This window comes from Sceloporus undulatus, chromosome 3 (assembly GCF_019175285.1).
Source record: "Sceloporus undulatus isolate JIND9_A2432 ecotype Alabama chromosome 3, SceUnd_v1.1, whole genome shotgun sequence".
NCBI classification, from domain to species: Eukaryota; Metazoa; Chordata; class Lepidosauria; order Squamata; family Phrynosomatidae; genus Sceloporus; species Sceloporus undulatus.
This window is the reverse complement of record NC_056524.1, coordinates 213,148,347-213,160,897: the sequence shown is the minus strand read 5'-3', so window position 1 is coordinate 213,160,897 and position 12,551 is coordinate 213,148,347. Positions and strand designations below refer to the sequence as shown.

The 12,551-nt window shown below is 41.8% G+C and overlaps 2 protein-coding genes across 4 annotated transcripts in view; one reads left to right on the top strand and one right to left on the bottom strand.

The window, feature by feature from the left end:
- ZFYVE27 (zinc finger FYVE-type containing 27) overlaps positions 1-12,551 on the bottom strand; it is a 668,411-nt gene that overhangs the window by 462,485 nt on the left and 193,375 nt on the right. The window lies entirely within an intron of this gene.
- The window catches only part of SLIT1 (slit guidance ligand 1), a 182,393-nt gene that overhangs the window by 145,344 nt on the left and 24,498 nt on the right, over positions 1-12,551 (top strand). Inside the window, exons 17-23 of the mRNA XM_042458788.1 lie at positions 2,369-2,443; positions 2,840-2,983; positions 3,134-3,277; positions 4,065-4,231; positions 6,383-6,515; positions 7,117-7,185; positions 11,688-11,759. Of these exons, the coding sequence (XP_042314722.1) occupies positions 2,369-2,443; positions 2,840-2,983; positions 3,134-3,277; positions 4,065-4,231; positions 6,383-6,515; positions 7,117-7,185; positions 11,688-11,759 (804 nt within the window). The remainder of the gene's footprint in view (positions 1-2,368; positions 2,444-2,839; positions 2,984-3,133; positions 3,278-4,064; positions 4,232-6,382; positions 6,516-7,116; positions 7,186-11,687; positions 11,760-12,551) is intronic.

Below are 12,551 nucleotides of genomic sequence, written 5' to 3'. Positions count from 1 at the left end.
TATCTTGCAAATGCAAGAAGATATTCTGTCTTTTGAAATTTCTCCTTCCGTGCAGCAAGGAGGCAGGTTCCATTTGCTGATTTGCTCCTACAGACTTCTACAAGGTCCAACTGCTATACCTGTTAATGACTTTTCTCTTTGTCCTACCTTCCCACACAAACTAATGTCTTGGTTAGGCTTTTTACAAGTGAAGATTTTTGCAGTACTCATGTGAGCTTCTTGCCCCCATCTTTCCCTCAGGGTGAGAATAAGGAAGGAATTCATGGGCCATTTCAGTTAGCAGTGACAACTTTTAGATACCAAAGCTACAGCAGATGCTCCCACCATTCATTCTTTCAATTTATACCCTGCTTTTCTCCTTATGCAAGACCCACCTCCCTATCAATCCTTCTGCTCCTTGTCACCACTGCCCACCCCCTTGAGAGCCAGGAGCGTGCAATGAGCACACACATTTCTCCTTGTGTCCTGCTCTTCTTCCTCCAGGCCAAGGGGCTTGGTCCTGGAAGTGCTTGTTTTGGTAGTTTAGAGCAGAGCTGTTGTTTTTGTGTGTGTGTTGTGCCTTCAAATCATTTTTTACTTAAAGCAACCCTAAGGCAAACCTTTCATGGGTTTTTCTCAGCAAGATTTGTTTAGAGGAGGTTTGCCATTGCCTTCCCCTGAGGCTGAGAGCATGTGAGTTGCCCAAGGTCACCCAGTGGGTTTCATGGCCCAGCTAGGAATCAAACCCTGGTCTCCAGGTTGTAATCCAACATTCAAAACACTACGCCACACTGGCTATCTAGAACTCTTGTTAGCTCCTGTCTGATTCTTTCTCTTCATTCAGTTGCAGAGGGACTGAGGAGAAGGACAAGGAACTGTTTTCTTTTGCTCCCAGTATCAGAGAGTATGCAGAATGGGATAGAGCTCTTTGAAGAAGGTGTGGCGGATGAATTTTATTTAGGCAGTCCTTTAGCTTACTGTGAGAAAGAGGTCTTTTAATGAATTATGTTATGTTCTTACTCTTTTTTGCTATGTTTTTACTTGGTTTTTAAGCTGCTGTAATGTAGTGTTTTCAATATAATTGTTTACTGAATGTTTTTTAAACTTTTGTATCAAATAGGTTTTAACTGTACTTTATTTTAATTTGTTGTAAGCTGCCTTGGGTCCCATACCAGGAGAAAGAAGGGGCATTAATTAACTGAATTAGTGAGGGATGTCCTCATGACTGTATAGACCCTTAGTCTGAAAAAAGGAGCTGTAGTTTCTCTGCCAGAATTGTCAGAATTAAATGTTCTGTAAGGGTTTTTAAAATCTTTATTGCAAGGGTTCCCAACCGGGGGTGCCTAGATCCTGACAGGGTGCTACAAAGAGTGTTTTGTGTCCTTGAGTGACAAGTCATGTATCATCACTCAGCTTATGTACTTTGAGGAGTGGTAGTAGGTGGTTGCGTTGCACAGATAGCAGTCTCATTGTTTATTTAATCAAAAGGAGAGAATTTTACAATTTACAATAGTTTACAATTTTTTTCTGAATAAGAATCTAATTGCTCAATTTAAAATGGCATTTTATTCATTGAGTTAAAAATTTATTTTTTATAGTTCAATTGGTTCATCTGCAGTATTGTATGTGGTTCAGTTTGTGGTTTAAAAATTAGAACTTAGACTTCCTCATCTTTAAATGTGTAGGAGGTGTGAACGTTAACCAAATATTTCCAAGGGATGTGGGGCATAGTAAAGTTTGGGAACCACTTTCCCAGATTCCTTTGCCACAGTGGGCAAACCCAGCCACAGTGGTGGTGGTTTTGGTTTCTTCTATGTCTTCTCCCTCCTCCTTCCTCTTCCTCTTCTTCATTGGTCATAATCATCATCATTGTCATCATACCCCATCATTTTATTTATACCCCACCTCTTTGCCTGCAGATTAAAGGACAGCAAGGAGGGGACATTCTAGCATCCCTGGGAAGGGAGTTCCACTGCTTAAAAGGTGGGAGGAGAGATGCAGCTGTCTCTGTGTGTGCTTATGTGCCTTCAAGTCGCCTGTTGACTTATGACGACCCTGTTAGTTTCAAAGGGTTTTCTCAGGCAAGAAATATTCAGAGGTGGTATTGTGCATTAAATGCAAAGTGTAGTTTGTCCCTGAAACATCTTGGGAGCTGTACTTACTTTACACATAAGCATTTCACAGATAAACTGAAATGTTCCTTATCTTTATTAAGTCCTCAGATTCTTCTCAAGCCACTTCAACACTTTCATCTGTGTTGTAGTTTTCATATCTCTGTATAGGAAAAAATGGGTATTGTATTGTTTTAAGTGAAACTTAAATGTGGTTTATTTATTGCTTCTTTGTGCTCTCCTATTGGCATGTTTATTGTCCTTCCTTTCTCTTGAAGGCGTCTGAACAACAATGAGATTACAGTGCTGGAGGCCACTGGCATCTTCAAGAAGCTCCCACATTTAAAGAAAATGTGAGTATAGGGTGGGATGAGAGAGTTTGGTAGGAGAAGGAGCATTCTGAAGACCTCCTCAATTCAGGTATTTCTTATGGATTAGACAAACACAGGCATGTCTGGACTCTGGAAGCAGAATCAATCAAACAAATGGTTTTGGAGATGTAGTTTTCTTAAAGTCACAGGTCCATGTCTTAAAGCATGAGAAACTTTCAAGGCAGGTGGAAAGGGGGTTCATAGAAGAATCATGGAGAGTTAAGTAAATTAAATGAATTTGGCATTTGTTAGAAGTGCTATAACTGTTCTTCATTGCTCTGTGTTGAGGCAAAGGACTTATTCCTGTGAATTGTGATGGGAAACCTCTTTTCTTGCTCCTGCATTTTGCTCTTGACTTCTTGCTCCTGGTTTTCTCAGAAATCTGAGCAACAATAAGGTCTCTGAGATTGAGGATGGGGCCTTTGAAGGGGCTGCCTCAGTCAGCGAGTTACACCTGACGGCTAATCAACTGGAGTCAGTACGCAGTGCCATGTTCCGGGGCCTTGATGGGCTACGGACACTGTAAGTTGCCCCTAACTGGATGACGGAAGCATAATGGGCTAGTTTCAGGGGTGGGTTATCAGTACAGTTTCTTTCACCACCACAACCCCCCTCCCCCCCCCATATCAAGGAGTATTTTATAGAAAAAGCTTTCTTCTTTTTCTCTCCCAGGATGCTGAGGAACAACCGCATCAATTGCATCCACAATGACAGTTTTACAGGGCTTCGAAATGTGCGCCTTCTCTCCTTGTATGACAATCAAATCAGCACTATTTCACCGGGTGCTTTTGACACACTACAGTCCCTCTCTACTCTGTGAGTCATGGGACGTTTAACTGGGATGAACATATCTATGTGCACAATTCTTCCTCCCTTAGGAGCATCCGGATAATAAAAATCATGGAATTCGCTTGAATTTTCATTCAAAAACCCTTTTCTGTTTTCAGTAGCTTGCCTGTTGGTAGTGCCAAAATCTGCAGGCAGTTTCAGGCCCAAGCATCACTGTCTTTATTTAAAATTTTGTGCAATGTGTTGATATGACACTACTTTGTGGGTATGGTGGGAAGTTTAAAGAAGCATCTCACAGTTGTCTGCTGCTTTCTCCATGTAAACGCACAGGCAGCAGAGATCATTCTGTAAAGCAATGCTTCTGAAACTATCTGATGTGATGGACTGACTCACCCCCCCCCCGCCCCCAGTGTGCTATATTTATACCGTATTATTATCATATTCTCATGGTTTTCTGGAAACTCTCTTTGTGGACTGGCAGCTCATGGACTACCAGTGGTTCACAGAAGATCACTTTAAGTAGCCCTTTGGTAAAAGGCCCCTCAATCCCTGGATCTAGCCTTAGAAAACTTGAAATTCTTGATCCTATGGGTTGTTGTGCCATTCACCTCCAACTGTGTCCTAAAAACAACAAAAAGAAACCCACAAGGTGATCTTTTGGCAAGTCACACTCTTTCAGCCTCAGACAAAGGCAACGGCAAACCCTCTGAACAAATCTTACCTAGTCAGTCTGACAATAGATTTGCCTTACTGGTGCCACAAGTTAGAAACAAGTTGAAATCACACAACAACAACACTGTACCCTCCCATCTAGGAACCTGCTGGCTAACCCATTCAACTGCAATTGCCGTCTGGCCTGGCTGGGTGACTGGCTTCGCAAGAGGAAGATTGTGACTGGGAATCCACGCTGCCACAATCCTGATTTTCTGCGCCAAATCCCATTGCAGGACGTTGCCTTCCCCGACTTCAGGTGTGAGGAAGGTAACTCACAGGCTCTTGGTGCTGGGGGGTGGGTGGGAAAAATGCAAACCAGCATTGTGGTTCTGATGGCTCTTGCACAGACCTATACAAGGACCAGTTTCTGATACTGGAACAGTATACTATAGTATGGTAGGGTGTTGTGTTTAAATAAGGTTCAAATTCCTGTTTAGACATATAGCTTCTAGTCCAGCTCTGTATTATCTTTCTCTATCTAGCACTATTCTACTGTAAATTTAAACTGTGGACTGTAGGTAATAAAGCTTCCAGGCTCAGAGCCTGAATTGGGACACTAAGCTATATCCCAGTGCTACCCCCAAAAAACTCAACTTTTAAACTGTATAACACCTCCATGGTAATTTCTGAGTCGCTGAAGAGCATTTGGGTGGTGCATGATAACACATCTTAGTGAACTCAGCTACAGGAAGAGGGCTGGGCTTGACATTTCTCAAAACCCACCCACCCTTTTTCTACCAGCTCAAAAATGGCTGTGTTGGGGGGCCTTGCAGCTTGAAGTGTAGGTTTTAGGGGTGCTCCTGGTCATTCAATGGCACAGAGACAATACACAATGCTCTGGCACTACGTTGGTAGATGTACGACCGTAATTGCTAAAGAGGATGTCAGCCCCATGTTCAATCATTAGCACTGGGGTAGGAGCATGAGTGTCAACTGTAACATCTCAGCATGTGTAGTGCCTGTTACTGCAGGTTGTATAAAGCAGAGGTAAGGAGGGTGTAACCTATGGACCACATGCACCCCTTAGATCACATTTGCAGACCCTAAATCCTCCTGCTCCAGTCCCGACTTTTATTTTATTTTTTCAGCATAGTTTTCATACCCAAAACCTGAAAATATGCAAAAAAAACCTCAAAAACCCACCTTCCCATACCCTCACAGAGTCCCCAAATACCTTCTTTTTCATCTATATACCAGCCAAAATGGTGACTAGAAATGAACCATCACCATTTCGGCTGGGATATGGATGGAAAAGGAGGTATTTTGGCATTCTCTCAGATGGGAGGGTCAAAAGCAAATTGATACCCAAAGAATAGCCCATCACTTGTATAAAAGGATATTCTAGGCCTTTGAACCTACAAGAGGGAATCATTCTTGGAAATGACTTTTCTTCGACTACTCAGTTGACCTATTAGAGGGGAGCACAACTAAAGCGTTGTGAAGGACAGCACCTATTGATATAATAGTGTGGGCAGAGTGATGTATGCAGAGTTTGGAAAAATTACTTTTTGGAATAAAGGTCCTTAAATCCCCCAGCCAGATTTTCCAAGCATTTCATATGACTTTTCTGTTGCCTGTTCTGAAAAGTTATGAGAGCTGAAATGTGTTTATGTAGCACTCATGGAGTGGGGGGGGGATTTAAACTTCTGCTGCCCTTGGATCAGAATGGCCATCTCTAATGTGCCAGCATGAAGTTTAACTATCTTGGTTGAATTAAGTAGTGATGTCTATTTGTTCTGGCACTGCCTACTGTCTTCCTGACAGGAATGACCTGGAACAGCACACTAATTCTGCCATAGATGCAAATAGTCCTGCCGTATTAAATACTGGACTGCTATTAGGGCTTTCACTGATTTCAAGGTACTTTTAAATCCATTAATTGGATAAAAGCAAGACAATTTAATCAACTACTTAACCACTAAACTAAATATAATATTCTAGGCAGAGGAAATATTTGGAGATATTTAAACCAGTGCCACTTTACAATTTGGTGAATCATCTTAAGTCATTGGACCAGATCCAAATAGCAGCTTTCAAATATGGTATGATGTGTAGAAGATGGGAAGTAGTGGTAACTGTTCAGAACAATAAATTAACAGCTGCTTGGCTTTTTCAAAGTGCTTCTACAGAAGACCCAGATGTAAATCGATAAGGAGGACACCGATGCCAGAGAGATCTTTCTCACCCTTTCCAATTAAGACCTATTTTTTATTTTCAGTGAATTCATCACATCAGTTGATTAATATTCTCAGCTCTAATTACCCCCAAAGCCTCTGACCCCTGGGAAAATGTAAGGCACTTTATATAGTGATATATGGATAGACCAAGATCCAGGGTTTCCTGGCGAGACAAGGATAATCAGGATTCTCATTTCACTTTCTCTTTCTACTGCAAACCCTTTGGCTTGACCCTTGGCAGGCCAGGAGGAGACCAGCTGCTTCCCACGCCCTCAGTGCCCCCAGGAGTGCACTTGCTTAGACACTGTTGTCCGCTGCAGCAACAAGCACCTGAAAGCCCTTCCCAAAGGGATACCCAAGAACGTCACTGAGCTGTGAGTAATTCTGGCTGGACTCCGCTGCACTGGGGAAGGGGCATTGAGGGAGCTGGCAACTTACTGCCAAGTGAGATACACACAGCTTCGATATTCACAGTACTTTGCAAAATTCCCATTGTTATGTGCCCTGCCATTGTTTGTGGATAAGTAGGTTCCAAATCCAAATGGCTACTACATTCTGAAGGTATCTTTTTATCCTTGGAAAATGTGTGTATGGCAAGTGAAAGGGCCATTCCCTATGGAAATTACTATTCCCTTGTCCCATAGCATTAATCATCTAGATAGCAGTAAAGTAACTGAAATGGGGCAAGGCAGCATGAGACAAGCTTTGTTTCAGTTTTTAAACTTTGCACAGAATAGCATATGCCCACGGATGCCACCATCTCACACTCTTAGAAGCTTACATGTACAAGTCATTTAGATGGTTCTCCATTTGTCCGTCCAACTGACAAAATGGCAGGGACACTGCTTTTCTGCAGTTACAGTTCTTACATTTTGGATCCTTCTTTGGGCACGATTGTTGTTTGCCATTCCTCCTCTGAGTTTTATTCCAATGTTGTTGCTGTGATCTCTGATGCATCCTTCATTGCTCTTGCAGCTACCTTGATGGCAATCAATTCACCCTGGTCCCTGGACAGCTCTCCACATTCCGTTACCTTCAACTGGTGTAAGTACCTGAGAAGCAAAGGGGAATGACCGCTTACACCCTCTTGAGAACCTGCCATGGCTTTTCTTAGAGATTAAAGAAATGGAAAAAAGAGAGCATTGTGCCTTTTATTTTTACCAGCTTTCTAGGATTTTGTGCAAGTCCCTGGCTCCTGGCTAATCTTCTCTAAGCATCTGGCCATGAGTCTGCCCCATCTTCATAGATGTCTGTAAAATTTTCAGACCAGGAGCTGGTGGATCTTCTCCTGCAGGGGTAGTGAATCCATTCTGGATGTTACTGTTGGTCCTCCCACTGCTGCCCTGATTCTAACAGAATCTCTGCTGCTACTTGCCCATAGTTTAGTACTGGCAGAGCTCCTGTACAACTCATAGCAATTATGGGAAGAATGATACAGTATTAAAATCTAGAGTGCCCCAGGAAAGAGCTAAATGGGTAATGGTGCACTTTGTTTGTAAGTGAACGTTGATCAACTGATTTCATGGTGCTACCAGACTAAGGCCGATGCATAGGTTTGGTGGGGAACACAGGAGATCTTTGAGGAACCTGCTGCTCATACTGTTACTGGGGTGCAAGAAATTTGAATAACACCGGAACAGAAGGCCAGTGCGCAATACAGCCAAATGCCAACTCTCTCACTGGGTCCTGCCAATAACATGCAAAAAGCAAACTTTCATTAAGAGTGTGGGCCACTGTAATGAGTCAGAGGATCTCCTAAGATGGTCCAGAGAGCTAGTATGCAAGATGGCAAACTCTGCTTATCTCCCTGAGCTGCATAAAGAACAGTCTGAAGGGAGTCATCCGAGTCATTCTGAACTGTGTTAAAAGTAAGAGAGTGTGCAGGTGCTCCTTTTGCAGCCTAGGGAAGGGTAAGAGGCTTAAGGAAAACAGCTTAATTACTGGGAAATATTTTTAGATTGTAGCCTTCTTGGTTGTAGAAGCAGATTTCCAAAGGAAGCTGTAGCTGACATACTCTCACACTTAAGGAAGTAGAACCCATCGAAGTAGGGTCTGGTTAATTCAGCCAAAGATAGTGAGAAACCTAGATCCTTCTCAGATGTCTTCTAGTCCTTTGACCTGCAAATGAATAGAAAACAACCCTTTCCTGTAGGGTCCATAAATGGCTCCTGCTGAGATCACATGGTCTCAGGTTTCCTAACCATCATAAGAATCTTCCTTCTATAGTAATATATGGGGGTTCTTTTAAGGGTGGGTGACAAGATATGCACTGGGTGACTTTGGGTAAGTCATAGAATAATAGAGTTGGAAGAGACCACAAGGGCAATCCAATCCAAACCCATGCCATGCAGGAACTCTCAATCAAAGCATCCCCAACAGATGGCCATCCAGCCTCTGTTTAAAAGACTTCAAAGAAGGGAGATGCCACCACTCTCCAAGGAAGTGTGTTCCACTGTCAAACAGCCTTTACTGTCAGGAAGTTCCTCCTAATGTCAAGGTGGAATCTCTTTTCCTGTAGCTTGCATCAATTGTTTCGGGTCCTGTTCTCTGGAGCAGCAGAAAACAAATTAGCTCCCTCCTCAGTATGACATCCCTTCAAGTATTTAAACAGGGCTATCACTTCTTAACCTTCTCTTCTCCAGGCTAAACATCCCCAGCTCCCTAGGTCGTTCCTCATAGGGTATGATTTCCAGACCCTTCACCATTTTAGTCATCCTCCTTTGGACATGCTCCAGTTTCTCAGTGACCTTTTTGAATTGTGATGCCAGGAACTGGACACAGTATTCCAGGTGGGGCCTGACCAAAGCAGAATACAGGAAGGTAATAAAAACTTGAGTGGCCATAAAGGTGTATGTGGGCTTAAGCAATATTGGACTAGAATACTTACTGAAAAACTTATGGATTTTATGGATAAATATGATAGAGTTTAGATAAGAGTCAGTTTGTAAAGATTTTCAATTATTGAGAGAAATTTACTTAGCTTTAGGAAGCTTAATGAAGAAAATACAACTAATAGTATAGTGTAAACAAATGTAAAAGAAATCATTGTAAGTAATTGTTTTTGTCTTATTTATACACGTTTTATTTGAAATTAATAAAAAAAGAATACAGTGGCACTATGACTTCCCTTGATTTAGACACTATACTTCTGTTGATGCAGCCTAAATTTGCATTAGCCTTTTTAGCTGCCTCATCACACTGTTGACTCATGTTCAACTTGTGGTCTACTTGGACTCCTAGATCCCTTTCATACATAGTCTCATTCAGCCAGGTGACCCCCATCCTATATCTGTTCATTTCATTTTTCCACTCTAAGTGCTGTACCTTACATTTCTCCGTGTTGAATTTCAATTTTTTAGCTTTGGCCCAGCTTTCTAGCCTATTTAGATCATCTGGAACTTTGATCCTGCCCTCTGGGGTATTAGCTAATTTGGTGTCATCTGCAAATTTGATACGTATGCCCCCAATACTGTCATCCAAGTCATTAATAAAGATGTTGAATAGCACTGGGCCCAGGACAGGACCCTCTGGGGCCCCACTGGTCACTTCTCTCCAGGATGAAAAGGAGCCATTGCTGAGCACTCTTTGGGTTCGGTCAGTCAACCAATTACAAACCCATGTAGCGGTTGCCTTGTCTAGCCCACATTTTACAAGCTTGTTTGCAAGAATGTCATGGGGTACAGTGTCAAAGGCCTTACGAAAATCAAGATATACTATATCCACAGCTTTCCCTTCATCTACCAAGCTGGTAATTTTATCAAAGGGATAAGATTTGTCTGGCATGACTTGTTTCTCTGAAACCCATGTTGACTGTTTGTGATTATGGAATTGCCTTCTAGATGTTCATAGACTCTCTGTTTAATGGTCTGCTTTAGAATCTTTCCTGGTATTCATGTCAGACTAACTGGACGATAATTTTTAGGATTCTCTTATTTTCCCTTTTTAAAGATGGGAACAACGTTTGCCCTCCTCCAGTCTGCTGGGACTTCTCCAGGAGTTTTCAAAGATTATTGCCAATGGCTCCAATATTACATTTCCCAGTTCTTTTAATACTCTTGGATGTAGTTCATCTGGTCCTAGAGACTTATATTCATTTAGATTAACAAGGGATCCCTGTATTCTTATTCTGTACTGACTTTCACCTATTTTGTCCTCTGCTCCATTTTTCTCAGTTTGAGCACCCTTTTCCTTTTCTGAGAACGCTGAGGCAAAGAAGGTGTTGAGTAATTCTGCCTTTTCTCTGTCATCTGTTAGCATTTTGCCATCTTCTGCATGCAGTGGCCCTACCATTTCCTTATTCTCCCTTTTGCTGCGGACATATCCAAAAAAGCCCTTTTTATTGTTCTTAACCTCTGTAGCAAGCCTGAGTTCACTCGGCGCTTTAGCTTTTCTGACTTTACCCTTACACAGGCTAGCTATTTGTCTGAATTCCCCTTTGGTGATTTCTTCATTTTTCCATTTCTTATACATGTTCCGTTTAAAACTTAGCTCAGTTGAAAGTTCCTTAGTCACCCATCCTGGTTTCCTGAGACACCTCCCATTTTTCTTCCTCACTGGAACTGTTTTAAATTGTGCCTTCAGTATCTCCCTCTTGAGATCCTGAACTCCCTTCTCTTTTAGTATTCCTGATCATGGGATCACCCCCAGTATTTCCCTAAGTTTACTGAAAACAGCTCTCCTAAAGCCTAGGATGCGTGTCTGACTATGCCTGGCTTCTCCTTTCCATTGTATAACAAACTCCAGGAGAACATGGTCACTTCCACCTAATGATCCCACCACTTGCACCCCATTGACCAAGTCAGCCTTGTTAGTTAGGATCAAATGCTCTCAACCTCAGAGGAAGACAGTGGTAAACCTCCTCTGAAGAATTCTTGCCAAGAAAACCACATGATAGGTTCACCTTAAGGTTTCCATAAATTGGGAACAACTTGAGGATACACAAGAACAACAACAAATCTTTTTTGTGGGGTATTTTTTCTTCATTGCCCCTACCTCACCAGACTTTCCTTCTCTGTGAGTTTACTTTATGCCTGAGGAACACCATAAGGTTATCAGTTTATTTATGGCAGTGAAACACAATTATTAATAGCACTGATTCACACCATGGTTAGAAAGCACAGCTGGGACAAGTTCCTTTTTGGACTGAAATTTCCAATAATTTGGCTGGAGGATTCTATAAACTATAGACTGAAAAGATAACCTTTCAAGGCTTTGTGCAGAATCTTTGTTCTCCTTGTGATCTTCAGAGCATCTGGACTATTAGAGTTCTCTCTGTCTTCATTACACTGTTCATCAAGATGCCTTTCTAGCAGGAATGAACAGACCAAGAAGGGATTTAGAGGAATTAGTTGTTGTCATCTGCACAGGAGGACTGTGCAGATGACAGATTTGTGGATATCAATGCATTTTTATAGGTGTGCAAACTGTGAAGTCATTGTTCCATGTGAAGGTGTCTGTTATGGGAAGTGAAAGGAGAATAATATGATGCACAAGGAAGAATGAATTACAAATGACATTAGAGCCTCTCTGGTACTTTTGTTTTACAGGGATCTGAGCAACAACAAGATCAGCTCTCTGAGCAACTCATCATTCACCAATATGAGCCAGCTCACCACCTTGTGAGTGTGTCTAAAGCAGCATCTAGATGGCATACCAGAAAGGGAGTCTTGTGCTACTGCAACTTGCAGGAGGATGCCTTGTTTGGGAGACTATAAGGAGACAAAAGCCTCCTTTAAAATGGCAAATGTTTTCCAGGCTTTTAAAAAATGCAAAATATGGCTGTGACTGAAATATTGTAGATCAGTTGAGATTATTTTCTGGTCAAAGAAGATGCTCATAGATGGGATGGGAGATGCTGGTTCCAAATATCTAGAAACAAATTCATGCCTGTATACTATTTGTTAAAGCCTTATGCCACAACAAATAGCATTGTATTTTGGACTTCCTCAAAATGATAATGAACTTTTCTTCAGTTCCTATCCTAATATTGGCTTTAAAATCCTAAAATTGTCACATAATTATAGATCTTGAGGTTTCCCCCTATGTTTTCCATGTTACTTACTCTGGGGTTCAGATTATACTGTAGTCTAGAAGGAGAAGATTCTAGTCCTGGTGGCAAAATTCATATTTTATGATGTGCAAAATATTTAAGACATTGGCCAGAATTCTGTTGAGCAGTGGCTAATACATAACCTAGAGTTATTTACTAATGACTGTTACATATTCATGATCCCTGCATAGCTCCTTTTTAAAGGAATTATGTAAAAGTCATGAAAGTCCCCCAGTTTCCAATTACCAGGCAGCAGCCACTGTGATCAATAGGAATCTCTTTCCCTGCCGATCAGAAAGCACCTGTCTGTTGTTCCCAACCACCCCTTGCACAAATGATCTCCAGTGGAATTACCATGAGG